The sequence below is a fragment of the Grammomys surdaster genome, unplaced genomic scaffold (genome assembly GCF_004785775.1).
Source record: "Grammomys surdaster isolate TR1022 unplaced genomic scaffold, NIH_TR_1.0 126313, whole genome shotgun sequence".
Taxonomy (NCBI): Eukaryota; Metazoa; Chordata; class Mammalia; order Rodentia; family Muridae; genus Grammomys; species Grammomys surdaster.
Genome location: NW_021621113.1, coordinates 10,434,269 through 10,459,900, shown reverse-complemented (window position 1 = coordinate 10,459,900; position 25,632 = coordinate 10,434,269). Strand labels below are relative to the sequence as shown.

The following is a 25,632-nucleotide window of genomic DNA, read 5'->3' as shown; positions in this document are numbered from 1 at the left end:
ATATACACATTTTTGCAACATCTAAAGATAAAACACCACAGAACAAAACCCCAGGCATTTGGTAACAAAAGTGTTGTCCTGGAATCTCACAGACCAGCTCCAGCAGGCAACCTTTGGTACAGCTCCTTCACCTCCTCGTGCTTCGCTTTGCCTTTGTCCACACTCTGCTTGCGCATCTCGGCCATTTCAACACACCATTCTTCAAATTTGGAATTATCCCGGTCCACCAGCTCTTGAAGAAAGGCTATCCAAAAGAGAAACACAAAACCAACCTTACCCCCTTTCCAAAGACAAAGACCACACTGACACACACATTATCCCAAGACAGACGAATACCCAAGTGGAAACCTCCGCTGGAGTTCATCTTTACTAGACCTCCAGGCAGAAGCCAGGTGACCCACCCAGAATGCCCAGAAGCATCAAGTGGCTCTACCAATTGGGACCTTCCATGTGCTTGAATTTCTTTTATTCCAGAAGTTGAAGAAAATAAAACCAAACTTCAATCTAGGTTGCCTTTTCCTTTTAACATTATTAAAACTAGCTTTTGCCTTTCTTTGGGGTAGGATAATAGAATAGCCTAAGGCTCAGTCATTCCAAAAGCTGAATAATTGGTAAATTTGTGACCAGCACTTTTCAGTAACATTTCCCATACTGAACAGACCTGTCCCAATGAGCAATATGGTAGCAGTCTTTAATCAACCTGGAGTACAGATTCTAAGGCATTCCCAAAAGCAATCCAGGAAAAGTGGTTACCTGGGACTTGAACCTTTGTGTGGTTCTTTTCCTGGGTTTGCAGTCTATAAACCAACATGTATGCATTTCGAGAGCAGTGAGTTCCTTTGCTACACTTGGGTTTACGAGTCTGGGATTTAGAAGGTTCTGCTGGGAAAAAGAAATTAAAGACAACTAGATGGGTTAAGAGGTTTGCTGGGGGAGGGAAGCATATAAACTATGACTTATATGGCTCAGTGAATAAAGATCTCACTGCACAAACATGACCTGATTCCTTCCCCAGAGTTGAAAAGCTGGGCATGGTGGCACAGACTTGCAATCTCAATGCACAGGCTGTGGAGAGAGGCAGATCCCTGGGGATCACACAGGCCCTAAACAACAAGCGCTAAGCTACTTAGAGACTCTGTCTCAGGAAAACAAAATGGATAGTAGCCAGGAGGGCCACACACAAACACAATTTCTAACAGCTGTGGAGCTGGCTCAGCAGTGAAGAGCACTGGCTGCTCTTGTAGACGATCAGCTCCAAGTGCCAGCTCACAACCACATCACTTATCTGTCCAGTTCAGACACGCTTCTGGCTCCACAGGTACTAGAAGCATGTGGTGCAATTAGACAGTAAAGCATGCACACTTAAGAAGTCTAATATAGCCAAAGATCTAAACCACTAAAAGGCATAGAGATGTAGTAGGTCCTTGGATAGGAAAATACTGTTTTATTCTGTGCATGCATGAGCACAGGCAGCACTGGCAGAAGTCAGGACAACCTTTGGGAGCCGCCTACCAGGTGGGCTCCAGGCCGGAACTCAGGCAAGAGGCTTGGTAGCAAGTACTCTTATACCGAGCAACTTGAAGATCTGTGAAAAAGACAAGTGCCCGTTCTTTTTTTTTTTTTTTTTGGTTTTTCAAGACAGGGTTTCTCTGTGTAACCCTGGCTGTCCTGGAACTCACTCTGTAGACCAGGCTAGCCTCGGAACTCTCGAGCTCAGAAATCCGCCTGCCTCTGCCTCCCAGGTGCTGGGATTAAAGGCGTGCGCCACCACCGTCCGGCTAACAAGTGCCCATTCTTGCTTGTCACACTCCATTCATGTTTTCAGACAGTCTCACACTATAGCCAAGGTTGGTCTCAAACTTATGGCCCTTCTGTCTCAGCCTCTAAAATGCTGGAATTACAAGTATATGTCACCATGTCCATCTTAAACACTCCATTATTAAAGGATGAAATTATATCCCAAGGACAAACTACAAAAAAAGCAAAGTCCTACTTACTGAGCACAGAATATATAACTACACTCAGGAGGCAAGTTGGAAAAACAAAAAAAAGTTGGAAACCAACCTGATCTACACTGTTCTAGTCCAGCCAGGGGAAGATCAAACAGTACTACTCCTCCCACTTGAGAGTCCTGTTATATGGCACCCCCAACGCTGCTTGGTAGGTTTTGTTGTTGGGTTTGTTTGTTTCCTGGGACAGCGGCTCTACATTATAGCATTGGCAGGCCCAGAGCTTGCTGTGTATACCAGGCTGGCCTCAATCTCAGAATGATAGGATTAAAAGTATGTGCCACCTGGCCTGACCCTAAGTGTCAGCCTTAAATTATAAAAATTAGTTTAAAACTGGGTGGCTGATGCACATAGGGAGAGTCTGAGGCACAAAGATCTTAACAGTCCGGGGTTCTGTGTTAACCATGAGACTCATTCATCTAAGTTACACAGAGCCCTATCTTGATACACCAACCCACCTACTTAGCAAAAGGAGAGGAAAGGTGTGAATGTGTGCAGTTATAATATCAGAACTTGGAAGGCTGAGGGAAGGACTGTCACAGTGTCAATGACATGGCTTGGTGGGTAACTGAGTTTGAGCCCTGGAGTCCTTATGGTAGGCAACTCCCAAAGGTCCTGACTTCTGCCAGTGCTGCCTGAGCCTGTGTGAGGCCAGCCTGGGCCACATAATAAAACTGGCTCAAAAAAATTGCAACTGAATCCGGGCGGTGGTTGTGCACGCCTTTAATCCCAGCACTTGGGAGGCAGAGGCAGGCGGATTTCTGAGTTTGAGGCCAGCCTGGTCTACAGAGTGAGTTCCAGGACAGCCAGGGCTATACAGAGAAACCCTGTCTGGAAAAAACAAAACAAAAAAAAAGTTGCAACTGAGAAAGTTATTAAAGTATCAAATACAATATTACACTAAGCATCAAGATTCTCTTAAGTTCTTTTAAAGTTAAAGACATGTATAAAATGGACAGCAGTCCCTAAATAAAAAGACTTTCTTTTTAAAGACTTAATTTTCTGTCTGCATAGATAGATGTGTGTGAAGCTGAGGAAATGCCTACAGAGGCAGTGGACCACCTAGAAGGATGCTCTTGAAGAGCAACAAGGACTCTTTTTTAAGTTTATTTTATGTATTTGAGTAACTATCTTCAGACACACCAGAAGAGGGCATCACATCCCATTACGGATGGTGGTGAGCCATATGAGGTTGCTTGGAATTGAACTCAGGACCTCTGGAAGAGCAATCCTTAACTCCTGAGCCATCTCTTCTGGTATGTCTAAAGACAGCGACAGTGCACTCATAAATCTTTTAAAAGAAAGGAGGGAAGGTTGGGGGCTGGAGAGATGGTTCAGTGGTTAAGAGCACTGACTGCTCTTCCAGAGGTCCTGAGTTCAAATTCCAGCAACCACATGGTGGCTCACAACCATCCATAATGAGATTGGATGCCCTCTTCTGGTGTGTCTGAAGACAGCTACAGTATATTCATCAATAAAATAAGTAAATAAATATTAAAAAAAAAAGAAAGGAGGAAAGGAAGAAAGGAGGAGTGAGGGAGGGAAACTTATTTTAAAAAAAAAAAAAAAAAAAAGAAAGACAGGGAACCCAGGGACAAGAGGATTGCCACTGGAGAGTTCCAGGCCAACCTGGCCCTGGTTCAAAACACCATACCATAAAAACTTTCAATTCAGATGTCAGGAAGGGAACTGTTGAAGACCACCAGCTCCCATCAGAAGCCCTGGCCACTGTCTGGCAAACAAAGCTGGTAGATGATAGCTGAGGGGGTGAAGAGCTGACATGAGACTGGGGCTCACAACAGTTTCTCTGCTATAGTTATTAAGTCTTTACCTTGGGAAGAGGATGACATAATCTCTCTCTAGCAAATAATATCCTCCTGGTCAGCCAACTTCCCTTCCCCTGCCAGGGAATAAACCCTGTAACTCTGACCCCTCTGCCTACGTGTTTTCATGGCACAGCCATCCCTGTAGCAAAGTATGTTTGGTTACAAATCATGATGCCTAGTGGTGTTAAACAGCCTCAATGACCCTTAGTCTCGGGCCAGGACACTATCAAAGACTGTGATTGCCAGTAGATGAATTTATACTTAATCCAGCACTCAGAAAGAAAAAAAGCAGGCAGATCAAGGCCAACCTAGTTTCTATATAAGAAGTTCGAAGACAGGCAGGGATACATAGTCAGACTCTGTTTAAAAAACAACAATTTGAAAAGGGCACTCACAACTTAAAATTTTTACCTAGATCTTCCTCAATCCCTAGCTGTAGCTTCTTCCCCTCCATTTTCTCTATGTCCTCATCATTGAACTTGTACCATTCTCCAGACTGAGGGTCTTTCACATGGGCGATGTAGTGGCCAGAATAGGCACTGACTCCTCTGTGGATGAGGACTGCGCTGAGTTCATACACGAAGGACCCGCCTGTAGAGAGAGAATGAGTATAGCTTTCAATGACAGCATGCCAATGACATAGCTTGAGCATAAACTACTATCACTGCAGTCCCTTATGCACCTGACAGGATACAAACAAGACACCTAAGAGCCAGGCACAGTGACTGCACCATCACCACTCAGCACCCCAAAGACTGAGGTAAGGGGACCAACAAATGCAACAAAGGCACAGCCAAAACACTCAAATGGACAAAGACCACCCAAATATGTTTACAAAATATATGCCTTATAAAAAACAACCAAACAGTATGACAACTCCAACAGGAGGGTTACCACAAGCTAGAGGACAGTGTGGGCTACTTGGTAGCTTCTAAACGAGAATGGAATACAAGTAAGACATGTCTCAAAATGACCAAAATACAAAACAGAACCAAAAAGGTAAAATCTTTTGGTGCTGACACAAGTTTTCCCTATGTGACCTGGAATGCAGCTATGTAGATAGCACTTAAACTCATAGGAATCCACTTGCCTCTGCTTCTTGAACGTTAGGAAAATAAAGTGTATACCATCATGCACAGTTCAATAAAACCTTCTAAGATTTGGAAAAAGTAGTTGGGTATGGTGGTTTGCATCTTTAATCCCCAAACTGGAGAGGCAGAGGCAGAAGGATTTCTGTAAATTCCAAACTAGCCTGATCTATATACAGACTTCCAGCCCAGCCAGCACTAGATGTTGACCCTATTTCAAAGGCAAAAAAAAAAAAGTTAGACATGCACATGGTACATAAATATGCAGACAAAACATTCAGACACAAATAAAAATTTTAAACAAAAATCAAAACAAACTTAAAAACACCCATTAGTTCCAACCTCCACAGGGAGACTCAAAACCAATAGCTGGATCTAATACCCTCCCCCTTCTGACCTTGGCAGGCACAAGGAATGTACACATATACAAACAAAACACCTAAATCAAACTCTTAAAAAAACAAAACCTACCTACTTACTTATAATTTAACCACAATACATGGAGCCACCCCCATGTCTATAGATACTGAAACTGGTAATAACTCAAAGCTCTTAGAAACAATTACTACTGTAAAAAGTCTTCACACATAACTGATTATTTTGTTCCCGTAATATTCTTAAAACAGTCAATCTATCACTCAATCAATAAACGATAAGTGTGTAGGACCCTGTTTAAGACTGAAGAAAAATCAGTTGACCAAAGGACAAAATCCCAGCACCCTTGTAACTCAGTGAAATGGACATCAATATAGATTTAATATTTGGATCAAAACTCGAGGTTAAGATAAAAATACTGGGGAGAAGGGATCCAAATATTTCCCAATTTGCCCTGGGAGACTCCCACTGCTCCCGAGGTAGGACAAGAAGACAGAAGTAGCTGGAAGCTTTTGGGCCAATTAGCCTTGGAGTATGTGGGTGGGAGCAGAAACAACAGACTCTGTTCAACAAAGTGGACAAGAACTGACCCCCAAAGTTGCCCTGTGACACACACAGACACACACAAACACACAGTATATGTCAGCAGAGGATCTCACTCTGCTATCACTGGTACAAACCTTCCTACTCCAGTCAACCAAATCATGCAACAGATCACCATTCTATCACTTGAGCTCCTTGGCAGATAAGCTTCCCTGTTCTACTTGTACATGGTCAACATTTTTAGATTCTCCCAGTAAGATCCTAAGTCTGCCTTTTGGTGCCAGTCCGATTTCACTTTCTTGTCTTCTTATACAACTATTCCACTCTAAATATGCCATGTTTTCTTTTAAACCAAAGTTCTTAATTTTTACAACAGAAATGAACCTTCCTGCCACAACAAAGTTATGAAAAGTTATCCATCAGCTGAGGTGGTTTGAATGAAGACAGGCCCGGCTCAGGAGTGTCAATGTTCAGTCCCCAGTTAGTAGAATTGTTTAGAGGATTGGTACGTACAGTCTTGGTACGTACAGTCTTTTCTTGCTGGAGGAGATGTGTCACTGGCAGTGGGCTAAGGTTTCCAAAGCCCACAACAGGCCCCTTCTCTCAGCCTGGGAATGAGGATGTAAAGCCCTCACCTACCACTTTAGACATACCTGTCTCCACCCCCAACACACCTCCATTAAATATTTTCTCTTATAACAGTTGCATTGGTCATGGTATCTCTTCATAGCAATACAACAGTAACTATGACACCAGATTTTATGAATATACTTTGTTATTTAGAGTCAAGAAAAGTTATGTCTCATAGCTGGAGAGACAGACATACTATACTGCTCTTCCAGGAAAAGTTCAGTTCCCAATACCCAAGTGAGGCAGCTCACCTGTAGCAACCAGGGGGATCTGATGCCTCTGGCCTCAAACACCTGCATTCAAGAACACGCATCTACACATACACACATATCTAACCCTAACCCTAAGAGACACACACACACAGAAAGTGAATGTTACAGAAAGAGAAAAACAAAAACAAAATAACCCCCCACCCCTTGAAGCTAGACTCCATGAAAATTTTAACAAAGAATTTGCAACCTAGGAGTCAGTTCTCAAAGCAATATGTGTTTTATTGTGAACTAGGGTGGCATTTGTCTATAACCATAGTATCTGAGGATCTAGGGACAAGAAGTCCATTGAAGGTAGACCTAAGCTACACTGCAGGACTCTTAGTTGTCTTGTGGTCCTGGAGCATGACTTCACACCATGTAACACAGAAACAGCTCTATAACCGAGAACTAAGGGACAGTAACTGAACACAGTAAGATTTTCACTTTAGTAGTAATAAATAAACTAAAAATTAAGTATTAAGAAAAAAGAAAAAAACAAGGGCCGGGCGGTGGTGGTACACGCCTTTAATCCCAGCACTTGGGAGGCAGAGGCAGGCGGATTTCTGAGTTTGAGGCCAGCCTGGTCTACAGAGTAAGTTCCAGGACAGCCAGGGCTACACAGAGAAACCCTGTCTCAAAAAAATTAAAAAAAAAGTAAAGAATATGATTGCAGAAAAAAAAAAAAAAGTAGATTAACTAAAAACCAAACAAATGTCTAAAAGCTACTTAACTGACAGTAAAAGTATACAGGAGCCAGGACACAGCTTGATGGGAGAGAGTTAGGTACACATTGGCTCTTAACACCCAGAGCCAAAAGGAAAACTGCACAGAGAAAGCTTACCCTCAGACCAGGAAAACTGCACAGAGAAAGCTTACTTACCCTCAGACCAGGAAAACTGCACAGAGAAAATTTACCCTCAGACCAGGAAAACTGCACAGAGAACTGACAAAATCCAAGTTCATTGAGATCATGTTGCAAAAAGAGAAAAGGGGGTTGGAGAGATAGCTCAGCGGTTAAGACCACCGACTGCTCTTCCAAGGATCCTGAGTTCAATTCCCAGCACCCACATGGTGGCTCATAACCATCTGTAATGGATCTGATGTCCTATTCTGGTGTGTCTGAAGAGAATGACAGTGTACTCATAGACTAGTAAATAAATCTAAAAAAGGAGTTGGCACTTGTCCTCCACATGCAGGCACACACACTTACACCCGCAGGCACACACATACACCCACACAGAGAAGGATTCAAATACTCTAAGGTGATTCTAGAGCTAGACTTCCTTGCATGTGCCTGTACATCCTAGCACTGGGAGACAGACAGCCTGGGGAAGAACAAAGTAAAAACAAAGGGATTAAGAGTGCTTGCTGAAGCCAGGGTGGTGGCCCATGCCATTAATCCCAGGCCTTGGGAGGCGGAGGCTAGCCTGGTCTACAGAGTGAGTTCCAGGACAGCCAGGGCTACACAGAGAAACCCTGTCTCGAAAAACCAAAAACCAAGAGTGCTTGCTGCTCTTGCAGAGGACCTGAATCACCAGTTTCAGCACATCTGATACCTTGTTTGGGCCTCTGTGAAAAATCAGACACATATGTGGTAAACATACATTCACTCAATCACTCACATATAAAATAGTAATAAAGAAAAGAAAATTCCCTAGTCCCAAGAAAAGCAGCAGAAAAAAAAGAGGAAGAAAGATAAGATTACAAGGTCCTAAGTCTGGGTGGTCCTCAAGCACTATACTCTGTGGTGACATCTAACTAGAGTGTCCCAGACATAATAAGCCTAAGGGTCCTATAGGGAAGCCACATGTGTCCCACTCTAGGGAACTCTCCTTTGCAGGTTTTTGATAAACAGAAGCCAGTGTGCCCAAGGTACCAGGGCCAGAAGACAGAATGGCACCATTCCCACACTGCTAGTAGTAACAGGGTGAAGTAACTAAGCTTGCAACCTTAGGGAAACAAGGAGCTTGAAATGTAAACAAAGGTCAGAGACCTGTTAAGAAGGATGTAAGAGAAGGTAATGGACTGTAGGTGTGGAATGCAGATGTGAGCAGCTGGGAAGGAACCACTGGAGGAGGGGATCATGGGGAAGGGAATGCCGGAGAATTAAACAGAGTCACAAAGTGAAGAAACCCACTAATGTGTATGCTAACCAAAACAGTTAATTTAAAGGGGAGGGGCTTTGTGACAATAAATAAATCTTAACCAGAGGAATAAATAAGTAATCACATCAAGCATAAATGGACTAGTCAATCCAAATGAAAGTTCATGATGTCCAACTAGACTTGTGTGTTGTGTTGTCTGGAACCTTCTACTTTGAGAGACACCTGGGATGGTGTTTTCTCCAGGCACCCTCTTTGCCCAGAGCAGCAGCACAACAGGATTAATTACATGTTATCTTTGGCTAGCAATATCCCAGGAGGCAAAAAGAGTAAACTGACTATCAAGTTCAGGGAACTGCTTAATGGCAAAAATAAAAATAATGAGGTGACGCTGTGTGGACGGGAGGGACGAGCAAGAGACAATCTGTAAGCACCCAGTGGACGTTAGGTTGCTGGGATGGTGTCCTCCCTTTGGGGAGGTTCATGTAGATGGTCACTTTTATAGTATGCAAAACCACATTTCCATTTTGAAGTCTAAAAGGAGATGGTGACACACGAAAATTTAAGTATGCTAACTCTTACAAGTCAAAGTAACTTCTTGTCAAAAAACTGCTGTTCAGAGACTGCAAGCAGGGATTCAAGGAAAACTGCAGCTGTGTACATGGAGAGTAGGCCATGGTCCCATATGAAGCTAACAACAGTCACAGCTTGGTCAAAACAGTACCTTTGTGCTCCACATAAGGCTCCATATCTAGACTCTCCGAGAAGCCGATATAAGCATTGAGCTTCTTCTTGTGTCCAGTTTGCCTGCAAAGAAGATAGACAATCAAGCCATCAGGAATGTGTGCACCTGCTGCCAGACCCTCGACAAGCTCCAGAGCAGCCTGATTCCATCCAAAAGTCTATACACAGACAAAGGCTGAGCCCCTCTGCAAAGTTCAAACACCAAACAATTCATTCCTGAGGCAGAGACTGTATGCCCAAGTGCAGAGCTACCTGAATACCATGATGAAAGATGCATTCAGTCAGGTCCTTATGGTTTTTAATTCAAAAGCTACAATATTAACAGTCGTTACAAACAGATTCTCTTTACATCTCCAGCTCCTATCTGTATACAACTGACCTCTGAAGATTTACTGCACCATTGCTGGAATGCACTGGCTGAAGACCTTCGTATTACTCAATTTTTAATTCTGTAGGGGCTCTGGATGAACTTTGGTATTGTTATTCTAATCGTATTTTGTAAACTCTTCCTCCTTTACCTGCCAATTGGTTTAATAAAGAGCTAACAGCCAAAAGCTGGGCAGGAAAGGAAAGTCAGACTTCTCTCGGGCTGACCCAGGATCTCTGGGAGAATAATCAGACGTGACAAGATTCATCAGTGGGACATGGAGGAGGTTAGACATGTGTGGGTGTGGGTACAGCAGGCTTCTTGACATAATGTGCACTGGAATATTCAGGATAATAAGTTAAATGAGCTGGCTGGGAGGTAGCCTAAGCCAAGACCCAAGGTAGAGAGTACAGTTAGTAAGTCTCTGTGACATTATTCATCTGATGGGTCCAACAAAGTGCAGCAATATACCATCATGAAATATATCTGGAAGAGCCAAAGTCTCCATCCTACCATTGTCTTCTCTGCCCGCCGCCTACACAGGCTCACCTGTCAAACACGAAACGCATCAGCTGCAAGTTCAGAGTGCAAGGGAGACTGAGAAGTCGGATTTTCCGTGTAGCATTCTGTTTGCTTTGACAGTTTTCACAGAAGTATCGATTGTCTCCTTCTAATCTTTCTTCCTGATTAGAAACCAGACAGACTGATTAGGAAGGGTGTGAAGGAAGGAAGCGTGCAAGCTCTGGTGTACAGCACAACTGTGTGAGTTAGCAGCTTCTATCAAACTGCAGATAACACCCTGCTTCCACCACCGTCCTCGTCCTCCTCCTCTCCCCCCATCCCTCACAAGCCCTCTGCAGCTTCTAGGGAAAAGCCAGCTTTTGCTTCTCCCTAATTACTTTAGAGATCAGGGCAAGAAAAGTGGCTCTAGTCCTTCCCCTCCATGTTTTATAAAATCCTCATTTCTCCCGATTCAAGGGAGACATGTTTAACACCACTCTCTGTGTGTGTGTGCATGTGTGTGTGTGGTGCTGGAGTTCAACATGTTGAGCAAGCTCTCTGCTGCAGAACTATAGGTCAGGCCAAACTCTTTATGCAACGTGAACACTCTCTCCCTAAAGTAGCTGAAGCTGGCTTTGAATTCCTGGCTCTCTGTCCACCTCCAGTATTCAGATCTATCCTCACTCCTCTCAGCCTTCTTCCATCTTAGCGAAGACATTCTTCCAACTCAACAGTCCACAAAACTTAAAATCCCTTGACTTCCACCTTCAGACTCTACCCTAAAAACAGAAAAGCCATCCATCCATCCAACACTTCAGCACTTCAGTTAACCCATGGTCCTGTCAGCCCCACCCTTCACAGCATCTTCAGGAGACAGCACCTGCAGTCATCCTTTGAGAACACAGCATCAGCAGACCTCAACCGAGATAGCCCTGAGTCTCAAGTCAGACTTCTAACCAGGCCTCACTCCAGATACTTGTTTTCTGTCACTCTTCTTGTGCTCAAGCACTATGCCACACACAGCTTCCTGTCCTCCAACCACAGGCCCAGACTCACTTCAGCCTGACCTTCCCGTGACCCAGAAACACCTTTCTCCTGCTTTCCTGTGAAACACACAGGGCTGCAGCCAGCCCTGCCCTGCATTATTCCTCTACAGCATCGTGGATAACCACTCCACAGTCTACTTCTGTGCATTTAGTGAGCCTCTGGTAGCCACGGTAGTGCACTGCAACCTCCGCTGAAGCTGACTTTGCCCACTCTAGCCAATACTGTCAGCGCAACACTGCCACCGTGCTTAATACAACTAAGTGAACTCAGGAAGTCTTTAGCTGGACTAACTCAACGTGATTAATGGCTTCCAGCTGCTAATGTACAAACGAGAATGCAAACTCAACACTGAGTCAAGATGAGCTTGAAGCACTTAACTTCTTCTCTACTCCTCAGAGCAGCTCCACAGAAGGGAGCCACCTCTACCTCTGCGCAACTCAGGATAAAAAAAAAGCCAAAAACATGGAGGAGGGGCATTGCTACCTATAACCATAGGCACATAACTTTACATTAACTTTAAATTAGCATACAATGCTCTAAACTTAAGATGCAGACTGCTTTAGTACTTTATAGCTCCTTTTGGACCTTTACAAAAACAAGTATTCCTTACTTAAACGTCTCCAAAAATGGATGTACTTATGAATCAAAATGCCACCCAAAATGGCACAGAGGCACCAGCGAGCAGAAACCACGCATGCTGACATGCAAGTACCTTCAGGAACTCGGAGATGCAGTCGGTTAACTGCTTGTGTCCTTGGATGTTCAGCTCCAGTTCATAGAACTTCGACACAAGCTTAGACTCTCGGCCACACTGATTGCACCTGCAATGAGAAGAGAGCTGGTGTCACTGCAGCACACATCCTACCCCAGCAGTTCTCAACCTGGCCACACACATGCCAAACAGCATGCATGGCAGATATTTTATTTATGTTATGATTCATGACAGCAGCAAAGTCAATCATAAAGTAGCACAGAAATAATTTTATGGCTGGGGTCCCGAGGACATAAGGAGCTGTGGTAAAGGGTTGCAGTGTTAGGAAGGTTGAGAACCACTGCTATAGAAAGAGGGGAGGCAGTGTTTACAACCTTCATCACTTTGCGACAGAAGTCGTTGCACATAAACTACATGTAAAATAAAAATAGAACCTGACTGCGGAATTGCTCTCTCTTGGACTCGACCCTCCCCAAGCAATGCCCAACATGATTTAGTTTGCCAGCCAGCTCCAACCTCACATCTCAGCCCACACTTCACAGCATCACAGACTGCAGCCAGACAGTCCCCAACACCTGCAGCAGCACTCAACTGCAATTGGCAAGGTAGTTGCTTCAACATGCTCCCATGAAAATGTACAGTATAAACACCTCGGGTGCTGTGATAGCCCACCCCACGATAGCTTGGGCCTGAAATGAAGAGCAATGGCAGGAGAGCTGCGGTAGACTCACACAGTCACATAGGCATACTCCCCACAGAACTGCTGCTGCACCACATTCCGAACATCCGGGTTCTTCTGTTTAGACAAAGTGTCTTCCAACAGCGACATAAAGAGCTTGGAAAACTCTTGTGCGTCCTACAGTTTAAATTAATGAAAAAAAAAAGTTGTATCTTGCTTCCTGACTTCTAATGCAAATACTACTCAGAAACTACCTATATTTTCAACTTAGAGTTTCACAAAGACCACAGCTATACTCGATCACTCCCACAAATCGGTTTTAAGAAATACTTGACAGGCTGGAGAAATGGCTGCTCTGGCACAAGACTCAGGTCTGTTCCAGCACCTATAAGGTGACTCTCAGCTTTATCTCTCACTCCAGTTCCAATAGATCTGACCCTGTTAGCTTCTTCGGGGAAGGGGCATGAGACACACATATCCAGACAGCCCAAACATTTAAAATCAACTAAAAACAAAACACAATTTTATAAAAGGAAGGGAGAGAGTAGAAAGTACAGTCAGGCTGGAGATGGCTCCGCAGTCTTGCTCTGGCTACTCTTCTGGAGGACCCCCAATTCCCAGCACCCACAACTGGAGCTCACAGATACCTGTTTCCCCAGTTCCAAAGGACCCAACACCCTTCTCTGGCTTCCATGGCCACCTAAGAACACATGGGATGCACACATATACATTAAAACAAAAGAAAGAAAGAAAGAAAGAAAGAAAGAGAGAGAAAGAGAGAGAGAGAGAGAGAGAGAGAGAGAGAGAGAGAGAAGGCAAGCATAATAAGGAACACACTGGTGAGTAAATAAAGGCTCTAAAATCTAAAGTAGAATTTCTTTTAGAAAGATTATCACTGTGTCCTGGTACTAAGTAAACCAGGCTGGCCTCAAACTCAGACAGATCTTCCTGCCTCTACCTCCCAAGTACTGGGATCAAAGGTGTTTGCTACCACACCAGGTCAAAATTTACATTTTGACAGGCACCCCATTCATCTTCCCTAGAATCACTCTAAGGAGCACATGAGCACCTGTGAAGATGAGGGCGGGGTGGTGGATGAGAAGCCCAGGACTGAGGTTGTTCTCACCTGCTGCTGTCCAGTATCCAAGCCCAAGGCTTTAACAAATCCTGAAGGATCAATGTATCGTCTGTTACTGTTTTGCAACAAAGCAAACAAGTACTGAAGATGTTCGCAAATTGTCTGAGGCTCATAATCTATTAAAATAAAAAAAGCAAGATTCATTTAAAAACAAAAAACAAAAGCAAACTACCTACTTCCAGCCAAGCCTGGTGCTACATGCTCATCATCTCTGAAATTCGTGGTTGGTGGGAATTGAACTCATGACCTCTGGAGGAGCAGTTCGTGTTCTTAACTGCTGAGCTATCTCTACAGGCACAAAATGCTGTACTTTTATGTGTATGAGTGTTTTAGTTCCATGTTTGTGTTCCACGTATGTGCCTGTTACTGGTGAAGGGCACTAGCCTCCCTGGAAGTGGAGTCACAGATACTAGAAACCTGAACCTGTGCCCTTCCTCCAGCCTTGAGACCTTGTTTACCACAAGAGACCAGATAATAGGACCTAGGTGGAACTAGCCACCTTGGCTATATGTCAATAGACACCTAGGTGGCGTCACCCACCTTGGCTGCACCTAAATTCTGCTATAGGAACTTGAAAGAAGAACTGCCCCTGGGCTTGCCTTGAGACTTCTCCGTCTGTGACAGGTGACCAAGATTATCCCACCCATCCCGCCTGGCTGAAACTACGAAGGGTTCGGGTAGGGTCTCTCCCTTTTAATTCAAAGCTTAACATTAAACCATCGAGCCTTGATCAGAGAACTTTGTCTTGGCTTCATCTGTTCTCGCTCTCCGTCCCCTTTTTGTTCCCAGCCCTCTTTCCAGGTGAACCCATTCAACTCGTGGCCGCAGGCGGCTACATGAACCCAGGTCTGTTACAAGAATACCAAGTGCTTAAAACAGCTGAGCCATCTCTCCAACCAAAGAACACAAATTTGGGTTTTTTAGTTTTTTGGGGTTTCTTTGTTTTGTTTTGGGGTGGGGTGCAAGGACAGGGAATAGCCCAATGGCCTTAAATTTCTTGTGTACCTGAGGATGACCAGAAAATGTCACTAGAGAATAATTTTTAAAAAACATTCACTTATTTTGGACTTTCAGTATGTTACAGCACTGCTCTTGGCATGAACTCCACACCCCTGTTCCCTCCTTTGTAGCAGAGTCCTGAGAGAGGGCTGGGGAAGCCCCTGCTCCCCATCCCTACAGACCTTTTCCTCCACGGATCCCGTCTCCCTTCGTGTAGTCACTGCAGGTGCTTGGGCACAGGTAGAGGGCCTGCCGCAGCTCCAAGTTGAGAAACCACACCTGGAGAAAGGTGTTTACGTAACAGGTGGCTCCCAGGTTAGTCAGGCCCACAAATGAATTCTACAGAAACAAGACAAGAGTTAAGTAGCAACATTAGCCTGAACAAAACTAAAGATTTATAAAGAGCATTATTTTTATATTTATAGATTGAAGACTTTTATGCCTATCCTCATCAGCTTGTCATGAGGCCTTTTCTGTTTAACCACCACTGTGGCTGCCCAGAGTAGAAAAGACTTCAGGAGCAACAGTGTTCTTCTGTAGCATTACTGTTCTCTCCAGCCTCCTAAACCTAAAGTCAGAATAGATGTTTCTAGAAGAGATCAGTGTGCAGCATGTGTGCACAGGCTTCACATTGTACTTATAAACACCAGGATTCAGTAGGACAAAATGTGACTTCTAAAAGAGCTACAACACAAGAAAGAAAAGCCGGCCCTCCTATTTTTAGAGATCTTGAACTGAAAACAAGTATCCCTTTTAATCCAGAAAATACCAATAAAACACAGCTGATTGATGCATGCTGGGTTTGTTAGAAATATTAATGTGGGGGCTGGAGAGATGGCTCAGTGGTTAAGAGCACTGACTGCTCTTCCAGAGGTCCTGAGTTCAAATCCCAGCAACCACATGGTGGCTCACAACCATCTGTAATGAGATCTGATGCCCTCTTCTGGTGTGTCTGAAGACAGCTACAGTGTATTCATATATAATAAATAAATAAATTTAAAAAAAAAAAAAAGAAATATTAATGTGTATTTTTAAACCCTAACCGTGCCACATATAAATGCTAACATATTACACAAGATAGACAACACCCTAGAAAGCAAAGGGAAACCTCTATGGCACCTTGTTGAATTAGCATTACTCCTTAAAGACATTCTAACTTCTAAGCACAACTTGCTTGGTTACAGAACACAGAAGCAGAATGCAAACCAAGGCCTCTGGCTAAAGGCCTGCGTACCGTGTGATCCCCTGCTTTAAAGCATGTGGGAGCTGTGGATGCAGCCTAGTGCATGGAGAAGGCGACTAGCATGTGCATGACCCTGGGTTTGAACCCTAGCACAGACAGTTTTTAATACAATAATAAATAATGTCACTAGTGTGGCTTAACAAGACTTTCTGAAATTAAGAAGCAAGAATTCAAAAGCATATGGCCATGTGTCTCCAGTCCTCTGACACCTACACAGGTCACCAAAATCATTGACATCTGTGGTAATTCACTTTTCTTTTTTAAAAAGGGAGGGAGTTGTAGGGATGGCAAGCAGCCTACCCCATCCCCGCTACTGTGGTGCCTGTGTGCTGTACCAGGTTTCTATCATAGGTACTGAACATCAGCCAAGGTAACCAAGTCTCACCGCTGCGGCCACTCACCTTTCTCCTCCTCTCACAGTTGGGATCGTCAATGCTGTGAAAACTATTCTCATCTATCTCTCCTAACCAAATATGCTCGCCAATCCCAACCAGGCAATTCGGATTCCCTCTGCAGTTTCTTCTACAAGGAAAAAAAAAAAAGAAAGAATTACAGTTTAAAAACTACTCCCAGGAATGAAAAGGAAGACGACTAAGCTGTTAGTTTTCACCCCCCCTAACCCCTACCCCTCAAGACAGGATCTGTGTAGCCCTGACTGTCCTGGAACTCCCTCTGTAGACCAGGCTAGCCTCGAACTCAGAGCTCCTGCCTGCCTTTGCCCTGCAGTGCTGGGATTAAAGGTGTGCACCACTGCTGCCTGGCTGGGATTAAGCTTTTAAAATATGATAAACACAGTGTGGAAAATGGAGAACCGTGGTGGATTGGTGGTGTTACAGTGCTTCACAGCTGTAAACTTTAAAAAAGAACTAGAATCTAATCATTGATTCTTTAGAGGATTATTATGTGTTAATATGAAGAAATCAGAAAATAAACAGCCACTCATCTGTTAGAAGAAAACATAAAACAGACAACCCAGACTCTAATGGCACTACTGACCTGGCATCATGAGCCAGAAGATGGTTACGTGGCTGTGAAGCTGTTCTCTGAATACTGAGTCCCTGGTGTTACTGGGGTTGGTGTTAACAGCTCCTCACCACACAGATAAACAGGAACCCAGCAACCAACAGAAGCAGAACACATTTCAGCTGGGCAAAACATCCACAGTTGGGGGACAGAGTAAAGCCAAAGCCACTTGAACACCATCATTAGTAATATCCCCAAAATAAAGACAATAAGGACAAAGCTCATTAACAAATCCTGATTCCTAAATATTCTCCACTAAAGTCTCAAGCTCACGAGGGAAATGGTAGGATGAAGCTATAGTGACAGCACATAACAGGAGACACAGACCCCATATAGGGGAGGGGCATAGCACCCACTGGCCAAATCTGGTGACAAAACGCGTAGATCACCCACCCAAACAGGGGTGTGGAGGCACACAACCATAATCAGCGCCTCAGAGGCTGAGATCAGAGGACAGCGGTGACCTGGGGTTAGCCAGGGATACATCAAAAACATGGTCTCAAAAACAAAGAAGTAGCCACAGAGGCTCACAAGTGTAGTTCTAGCATTCAGGAGCCAGAGGGAAAAGGAAGTTGGAGGCCAGCTTGGGCTATACACTAACCTTCCAGGGCTAAACACTGAAATCCTGTCACTTAAGAGTCCACAGATTTTATAGTAAGACAAAGGGACAGATGGAGAAAATCCACTTCTTCACAGGGGTAAAACTACCTGGAGCAGATGCAACAAGATCAGAAAAGTAAAAGAGAAACTGAAACCAAACTCCAACCAACCAATAAAGTTGTATTGCAGAGAACATCAGATCTGCCTGACAGGCACTTGCCCTCCTCAGCCCTTGGTTACAGCTTCACTTTCTATAGTGTTCTGGCCAAAGGCACACAACCTATGTCCATCAGCAAATACCTGACAACCCCAGTCTCAGAAATATCCCACAAAAAGTCAATGTCAGCTGGGTGGTGGTGGCACACACCTGCAATCCCAGCACTTGGGAGGCAGAGGCAGGTGGATTTCTGAGGTCCAGGCCAGCCTGGTCTACAGAGTGAGTTCCAGGACAGCCAGGGCTACACAGAGAAACCTTGTCTTGGAAAAAAAAAAAAACCAAAAAAACAAACAAAAAAAAACACAACCAAAATAAAAAAGGTCAATGTCATGCACACAAAGAAACAATTCCAGATTAAAAGGGACTAGAGACACAAATGTATGTAACAGAACATTGGGTTCTCCTGTCCTATTAGAATACATTAAGATGCATGTGCATATATATTTGTGAAAGTTACCCACCGAGGCTTCACTGACAGTTGAAGACTGGAACATGGGGCCAGAGAGAAGAGATAGTTCACAGGATTAAGGCACTTACTACCAAGCCTGAGAGAACTTGCCGTGTAGCCCTGGCTGGCTGGCCTAGAACTTGGTGATTCACCTGCCTCTCTACCTCCTGAATGCTGGGAGTACAGGTGAGGTGCACACCACCATTCCCATCTGTTTTTTATTTTTTTTGGTAGGGAAGGAACACACTATACACACACACACACACACACACACACACACACACACACACATGAATGTGCCACACACACATGCATGTGGAGGTCAGAGAACAACATCCCTTCCAACACATGGATCTCAGAAATGGAACTAGGATTTGTCACCAGGCTTGGAAGCGAGTGGTTTGTTTACCTTCCAAGGCACCCTGGTGGCTTTATTCTCTTACACTCTCTACAGTGAGCAATCTATTCGTGAAAAAAGTAAGTAACTTTCAAGGTCCTATAACTGTACTGTCTTCCAGGGACAAGTCCCGATAGTTATTGAATCTCACCCCTTAACACATGTACAGGTAAGCCAGATTAAGTAGACTCAGCAGGCTGTATGTATATGTGTGTGTCTACACAAGCATGTGAGAGAGAGAGCAAGAAAGAGTGGGAGGGAGGGAGGGAGCGGGTCAGGGGCGGCAGTACACGTGTAAAACAATGATTAAAGAAAAAGAGGTGGGGGCTGGAGAGTTGGCTCAGTGGTTAAGAGCACCAACTGCTCCCCCAGAGGTCCTGAGTTCAAATCCCAGCAACCACAAGGTGGCTCACAACCATCTGTAATGAGATTGGATGCCCTCTTCTGGTGTGTCTGAAGACAGCTACAGTGTATTCATAAATAAAATAAATAGATGAATCTTTAAAAAAAAAAAAAAAGAGAGAGACAGGCCAATCTCTTGAGTTCCATCCAGGACAGCCAGGATGACACAGTGAGACCTTGTCTCAAACGAATGTCATGTGATATAGCTGGGTTGACAGTCCTATGAGTCTTTTAGAAAACAGTTCTGGTGACAGCTTGGCACTTCAGTTTCCTGTTGCTGATGTAGGCTTCCCCATCTTTCTCCGTCCTCCACAACTCAGAAAGTCATGCCCAACTGGCCCCAAAGCTAGCTTCAAAGAGTGGAGGCAAACAGTAAGTCTGTAGCCTAAAAATTCAGTAAAACTTTCAAAGCTAACTAAGAGGTTTGAGTAGTTTACATTGTTTGGCCTTTGTAATTCTGGCCTTCTCCCTCCTTCTCTCAGAGACAGGTAGCACTGGCTTGGCCTCAAATTCAGAGATACTTCTCTCTCTTCCTCTGCATTTGAAGACTAAAGGTAAATTAGTTTTACTTTGTTGCCTTTAAGACAGACTCTCACATAGCCTAGGCTGACCTCAGAACTCCAGAGTCTACCTCCAATCCAGATCCCCCTGCTTTCTGTGTTTGGCTTTAATTTTTTTTTTTTTTTCGAGACAGGGTTTCTCTGTGTAGCCCTGGCTCTCCTGGAAGTCACTCTGTAGACCAGGCTGGCCTCGAACTCAGAAATCCACCTGCCTCTGCCTCCCAAGTGCTGGGATTAAAGGGGTGCGCCACCACCGTCCGGCTGGCTTTAATTTCTTAGTAATTGCTATTAAGTCTCCAATTAGCAAAAAGACTACCTCCCCCCCACTGATAAGATACAACTGCCTTCTTTCTGGCCTACAGCACTTAAAAGGGGACTCAGGCTGACAAGAGCTTTCCAGATGGTGGCTCTCTCCTTTACACAGCCCAAGGTTGCTATAGGCATTTTTGTGTTGTTGTTGGACAATAAATGAAGACAAGTCTTCTTCTTTGAGACAAGTCTTCTAAGCCATCCTGTGTGCCCTTCATGCAGGTTTGTAAGCTCATTTAGTGGGAATAGACCACAGTGACAGCTATGGTAGACCACAGTGACAGCTATGGAAGTGGTGCTGGCTTAAGAGGCCCTGCGCCGGTGAAGATCCATTTGGGTAATTTATACACAGAGTGATGCTGTCACAAAGGTTTCATTTCCCTACTGACATTATCTGCTGGCAGCATCTGGACTTCCAGACATGTCACAAGGCACCCAAGTAAAGGTAAGCAATGTGATTATGTATAATTAAATCCTGTCACCTTAGCACAGCAACAAGGCTTTGCAGGTTCATATATTCTCTCAAACACAGAGATGCCCAACTAAGGAGGACAGATCAAGGATGCCCTTGATGAAAGGTCCCAGTAGTTAAAGAATAGCTTAAACCGAGGTGGTGGTGGCACAGGCCTTTAATCCTAGCACTCAAGAGGCAAGAGTGCTGTGTTTGAGGCTAGCCTGTCTCAAAAAAACAAACAGAAGGCTCAGAACTGGTATGACAAAATGGTAAGCACAAACATCAATCAGATAAACAAGCACTATGGTAACAGTAGACACAGCACTGAAGCAGAAGCCTCACAGAGGGGAAAGTGCTGCCCCACTGGGAGTCTCCAAGAACAAGCAGAACAGACTCAATGCAGCAGAAGACAGCAAGTGGAGAGGATTAAGCTAAGAAACCAGGCTAGGAAAGTCATCCAGCACAAGTGGGAAAGCTAGAGGCCACATCAGGTAGGACAAGCTCTCCAATGAGAGGGTAGACCTACCCAGGAATAACAAGTAGCCACAGAAGGCTTTATGCAGAGAAGAACCTGATCTGCACTGCAAAGGCCCTCTGACTGCTTCTCCAAGCTTTGTGCGCACCATGTCCATGCAGGAGCCCTTGGAGGCTGTAAGATGGCATCAGATCTCCTGGAATGGAGTTTCAGGAGCCTGTGAGTGAGTCACCATGTGGATGCTTATAACCACGTGAACCCAGGTCCTCACGTGGGCAGTCAGTGGTCTCCCATCTTGCAATGCAGGTCCAGCCCTCTGAGCTTAGGCTACTCTTCCCGAGGCGTCTGAACACCTCCATTTACCCCTTTCATCAAGAGTCAAGATGCCATTACACACTAGACAGCATTAAACCAAGAACCTTTAGCTAAAGCTTGCGACTCATTGGGGTAACTTAGACAGAAAAATTCCTCATGGCTAATGTACTACTAAAATAGAGTTTAAAAGACCTCTGGAACAAAGAAGTTGGCTTTCTTTCCCAGCAAAGTGTCAAAGACTGCAACACAGGGGCCTCTTCCAGGCCTGAAGAGGCCCTTCCTTGTACCCTCAGCTTTCAAACTGAAAAGAAACAAACTAAGCTGTTTTCCTACCCCTGCTTATCAAATAAAGAGAGAGTAAACAGAGACTAGGACTCAGGGTTCAGTGGTACAATATATGCTGACTGGCATGGCTGAAACCCTACAGAACAAATGTCATCCAATGCCTTCTAACTTACAGGATACACACGCTGTATGTATCCTCATAGATCACTTTCTGTTGTGACAGGGTCTCTACAGCCTTGTAGAACGTCCTACAAAGACCAGCTGACCTTGCATTTCTAGCAATCAATCTGCCTCTGCCTCCTGAGAGCTGGGATTACAGATATGTGACCTGTTTATGCAGCAGGGACAGAACACAAGGCTTCCTGAATAGTTTAAGCTACCATCTAAAAACCCACAGAAGAGGCCAGCAGGACTGATCAAACCCACAAGGTACAAACTCCAAGTAGTGACCTTTACATACAAAGGGGAATCTTGAGTATTTAGTTCCATTGTTCTTCTAGACAGGGTTTCTCTGTGCAGCCTGGGCTGCCCTGGAACTCTGTAGACCAGGCTGGCCAGAAATCCGCCTGCCTCTGCCTCCCAAGTGCTGGGATTAAAGGCGTGCACCACCAATGCCCCGCAGTTCCATTGTTCTTAACCTTGTTTTTCAAAAGTTTTAGAAATGCAAACAGTCCTGGAGGCAGGGTGTGGTGGCATTCTTTAGTCCCTGGGAGGCAGAGGTGGGCCGATCTGTGAATTACCTAGACCAGTCTTTTGTCTAGGTAATGAGGCCCTCTCTTCCCTCCCCCACCCTACCACTCAAAAAGGAAAGCGAGGGTGGGGTGGGTTTGAGGGTGCCTGGTATAACGCAACCCCTGGGTGCTAACTAAGCACCTAGAAGATACAATATAGATTCAGGAGGTAGAAGGCAGAAGGAACAGACATTCAAGGTCGTTCTCGTCCACAGAGACCAACATTAGCTATATGAAGCCCTGTCTCCAAAACAAAACGCTAAAAATAATTTCTCTAAAGAAAATATATGAATGAGCCTAGTATGGTGGTATACACCTTTACTCTCAGCACTCTGGAGGCAGAGGAAGGCAGATCTGAGTTTGGAGCTAGCCTGGTCTACAGAGCAAGTCCCAGGAAAGCCAAGGTTACACAAACCCTGTTCCAAACAAAAAGGAATGTAAGGGTCTGAAATCTATGAAGACCTCAGACTCGGAACGCATGCAAAAGGAGCGTTTGTTTATTCTGTAGAAACAAAATCAGCATTCAGGGGTCAACCATTCTTTGAAACTGTCTAATCCAGGCCTTCAAGGGAAGGGAGTTTTTTCAGGTATTGGTGGGTGGTCATGGGTGATAAGTGGTCTTCATTCCTGTCATGAACCTTCAACTAAATGATGAAATAGGACTGCCCAGTGCAGATGGCCCATTCTGAGTCAAGATATTTCCCCATTTTTGTGGTTATCCCCAGGCTGTTCTTTGGGAGGGGTTTATGACCTTATTCTGGATTTTATGATCTGTTCCTAGAGGTGGTGTCTTAAGACCTAGTTTCTGAGACTTATGATCTATTCCTGAAGCTGGTGTCTTATGGTCTTTTTAAAATCAGACCTGGTCCTCAAAATGGAGACAAATGGGGTTCTTAAATGAGGGACAAATCTGGTTTATATTGTCATTTCAAAAACAACAAAAAAAGAAAATATAGGAATGGCCAATAATAGCATGCAAAAGAATTTCAAAAGTCAGGCATAGTGGTGCAGTCTTGAATCCCAGCACTGGAGAGGCAGAGGCAGGGAGATCTCTGAGTTTGAAGACAGCCTGGTCGGTCGCCTGGTCTATAGTCCAAGACAGCCAGGGGTTGTTATACAGAGAACTCTTGTCTCAAACCCAAAAAAAAAAAAAGAGGAAGAGGATAGTCCACACTGTTAGTCCTCAGGGAAATGTAATCAAAACCACAATAAAGCAAATATAAAAATGTAAAGAAATTACAATCTCCCTATACTTCTCATGAAACATGTTGGGGAAAAAATATTCCTCAAACTGCCACATGGCTCAACAATTCATGAGAGCAATTTTTTTTTGTTTTGTTTTCTTTTTCGAAACAGGGTTTCTCTGTGTAGCTCTGGCTGTCCTGGCACTCACTCTGTAGACCTGGCTGGCCTTGAAGTCAGAAATCCGCCTGCCTCTGCCTCCCATGTGCTGGGACTAAAGGCGTGCGCCACCACTGCCCTGCAACTATGTAGTCTCTAATTTGCCTTTTGAAGGCTTGGATTAGACAGTTGTCACCACGCACAGCACCATATTTCAGTTGATGGACTAAGGTTGTTTCTTTATGCTTGTCATAAATTGCTCTCATTTCTGAGTTCGAGGCCAGCTTGGTCTACAGAGTGACTTCCAGGACAGCCAGGGCTACACAGAGAAACCCAGTCTCAAAGAGAGAGAGAGAGAGAGAGAGAGAGAGAGAGAGAGAGAGAGAGAGACAGACTACAAAGTCAAACCCAGAGGTTTTTAATCCCAGCACCTGAGAGGCAAAGGCAGGTAAGTTAAAGCTAGCCTGGTCTACAGAGTGAATTCTAAAACAGCCAGGGCTACACAGAGAAACTCTGTCTCAAAAACCAAAAAATGGAAGGAAGTTTCATGAACTATGACAGATGCATACAATTAATCCCAGCACTTGGGAGACAGAGACAGGCATTTCTCTGAGTTTGAGGTCAACTCAACTTGGTCTACAAAGCAGGTTCCAGAACTGTTATACAGAGAAACCCTGTCTCCAAGAAAGAAGAGAGAGAGATCCTCAATTCAGTTATTAGGTAAATGCAAAAACCAAACAAGAAAAGGGGGCTGAGGGAGTAACAGAATAGTGGCCTATCATCTGCAGAATTCTGGATCTATTCAGAGCAGGAGGTAATAAACACACAGACACTATATACCACTTCATATCCATTCTGACAGTCTATGTTTACACAGTAGTGTTTGCACATGGCTCTGAGTTAGAGCTTTGGCACCAACACATATCTATGGTCCCATGACTCTCATTGTCACAGTACTTATGGCTAACAGGACTAAGTCCCAGGCAAGCATGGGCTACAGGGTAACACACCAACACACACAACAGACCAACCTCAGTAGTTAAAGGTTGGTCCTCAGCACTTACATACCAGTTGAAAACCCTTGTAACTCTGCTTCCCCTCCTGGACTCCATGGGCACCGGGCATACAAATGTCATACACGTGCATGCATGTACCCACTCACAATAGTCATACGCCTGTTTCTTAAAAACCTTAAACATGCCAAGCAATGGAGGCACATGCTTTTTTTTTTTTTTTTTTTTTTGGTTTTTCGAGACAAGGTTTCTCTGTATAGCCCTGGCTGTCCTGGAACTCACTCTGTAGACCAGGCTGGCCTCGAACTCAGAAATCCGCCTGCCTCTGCCTCCCAAGTGCTGGGATTAAAGGCGTGCGCCACCAACGCCCGGCGGCACATGCTTTTTTAATCCAAGCACTCAGGGCAGAGGTGGATCTGAGTTGGAGGCCATTCTGGTCACAGGGAAACTCCATCTTGAAATCCTCAAACATACAAAACACTAAAGTCCCCAGCCCTACAAAAAGAAATTGAACAAAAGAAAAAAGGAGATTGTACAGTATCAAAATGGATTGATGTACTGGTTGGTTGATTGTGCGTGTGTGTGCGTGTGTGTGTGTGTGTGTGTGTGTGTGTGTGTGTGTATTAATGCTCAGGTGCCCACAGTGTCTGGAAGAAGGCTTTGCATTAGCTGGAGTTACAGGTAGTTGTGAACCACCTGGTGTGGGTTCTCAGAACAAATGGTACTGAGATCCTTTGAAGAGATGCCTGAACCCTCTTTACTAATTAGCCATCATTCCAGTCCCAGATTGAACTCTTTTTTTTTTTAT

At 44.4% G+C, this 25,632-nt stretch overlaps 1 protein-coding gene across 5 annotated transcripts in view; it reads right to left on the bottom strand.

Moving 5' to 3' along the window:
- Positions 1 to 25,632, bottom strand: part of Usp48 (ubiquitin specific peptidase 48) — a 64,052-nt gene that overhangs the window by 37,043 nt on the left and 1,377 nt on the right. For 3 of the 5 annotated variants that reach the window (XR_003710279.1, XM_028759560.1, XM_028759562.1), the window contains exons 2-11: positions 16,656 to 16,776; positions 15,194 to 15,350; positions 14,001 to 14,128; positions 12,927 to 13,051; positions 12,196 to 12,304; positions 10,485 to 10,618; positions 9,549 to 9,631; positions 4,247 to 4,426; positions 754 to 882; positions 95 to 244 (exon numbers count right to left, since the gene is read on the bottom strand). Coding sequence is in view for 4 of the 5 variants with exons in the window: in XM_028759560.1 (XP_028615393.1) it covers positions 95 to 244; positions 754 to 882; positions 4,247 to 4,426; positions 9,549 to 9,631; positions 10,485 to 10,618; positions 12,196 to 12,304; positions 12,927 to 13,051; positions 14,001 to 14,128; positions 15,194 to 15,350; positions 16,656 to 16,776 (1,316 nt within the window). In the remaining variant the exon portion in view is untranslated. The remainder of the gene's footprint in view (positions 1 to 94; positions 245 to 753; positions 883 to 4,246; positions 4,427 to 9,548; positions 9,632 to 10,484; positions 10,619 to 12,195; positions 12,305 to 12,926; positions 13,052 to 14,000; positions 14,129 to 15,193; positions 15,351 to 16,655; positions 16,777 to 25,632) is intronic. The other 2 variants (XM_028759561.1, XM_028759563.1) reach the window with 1 other exon arrangement.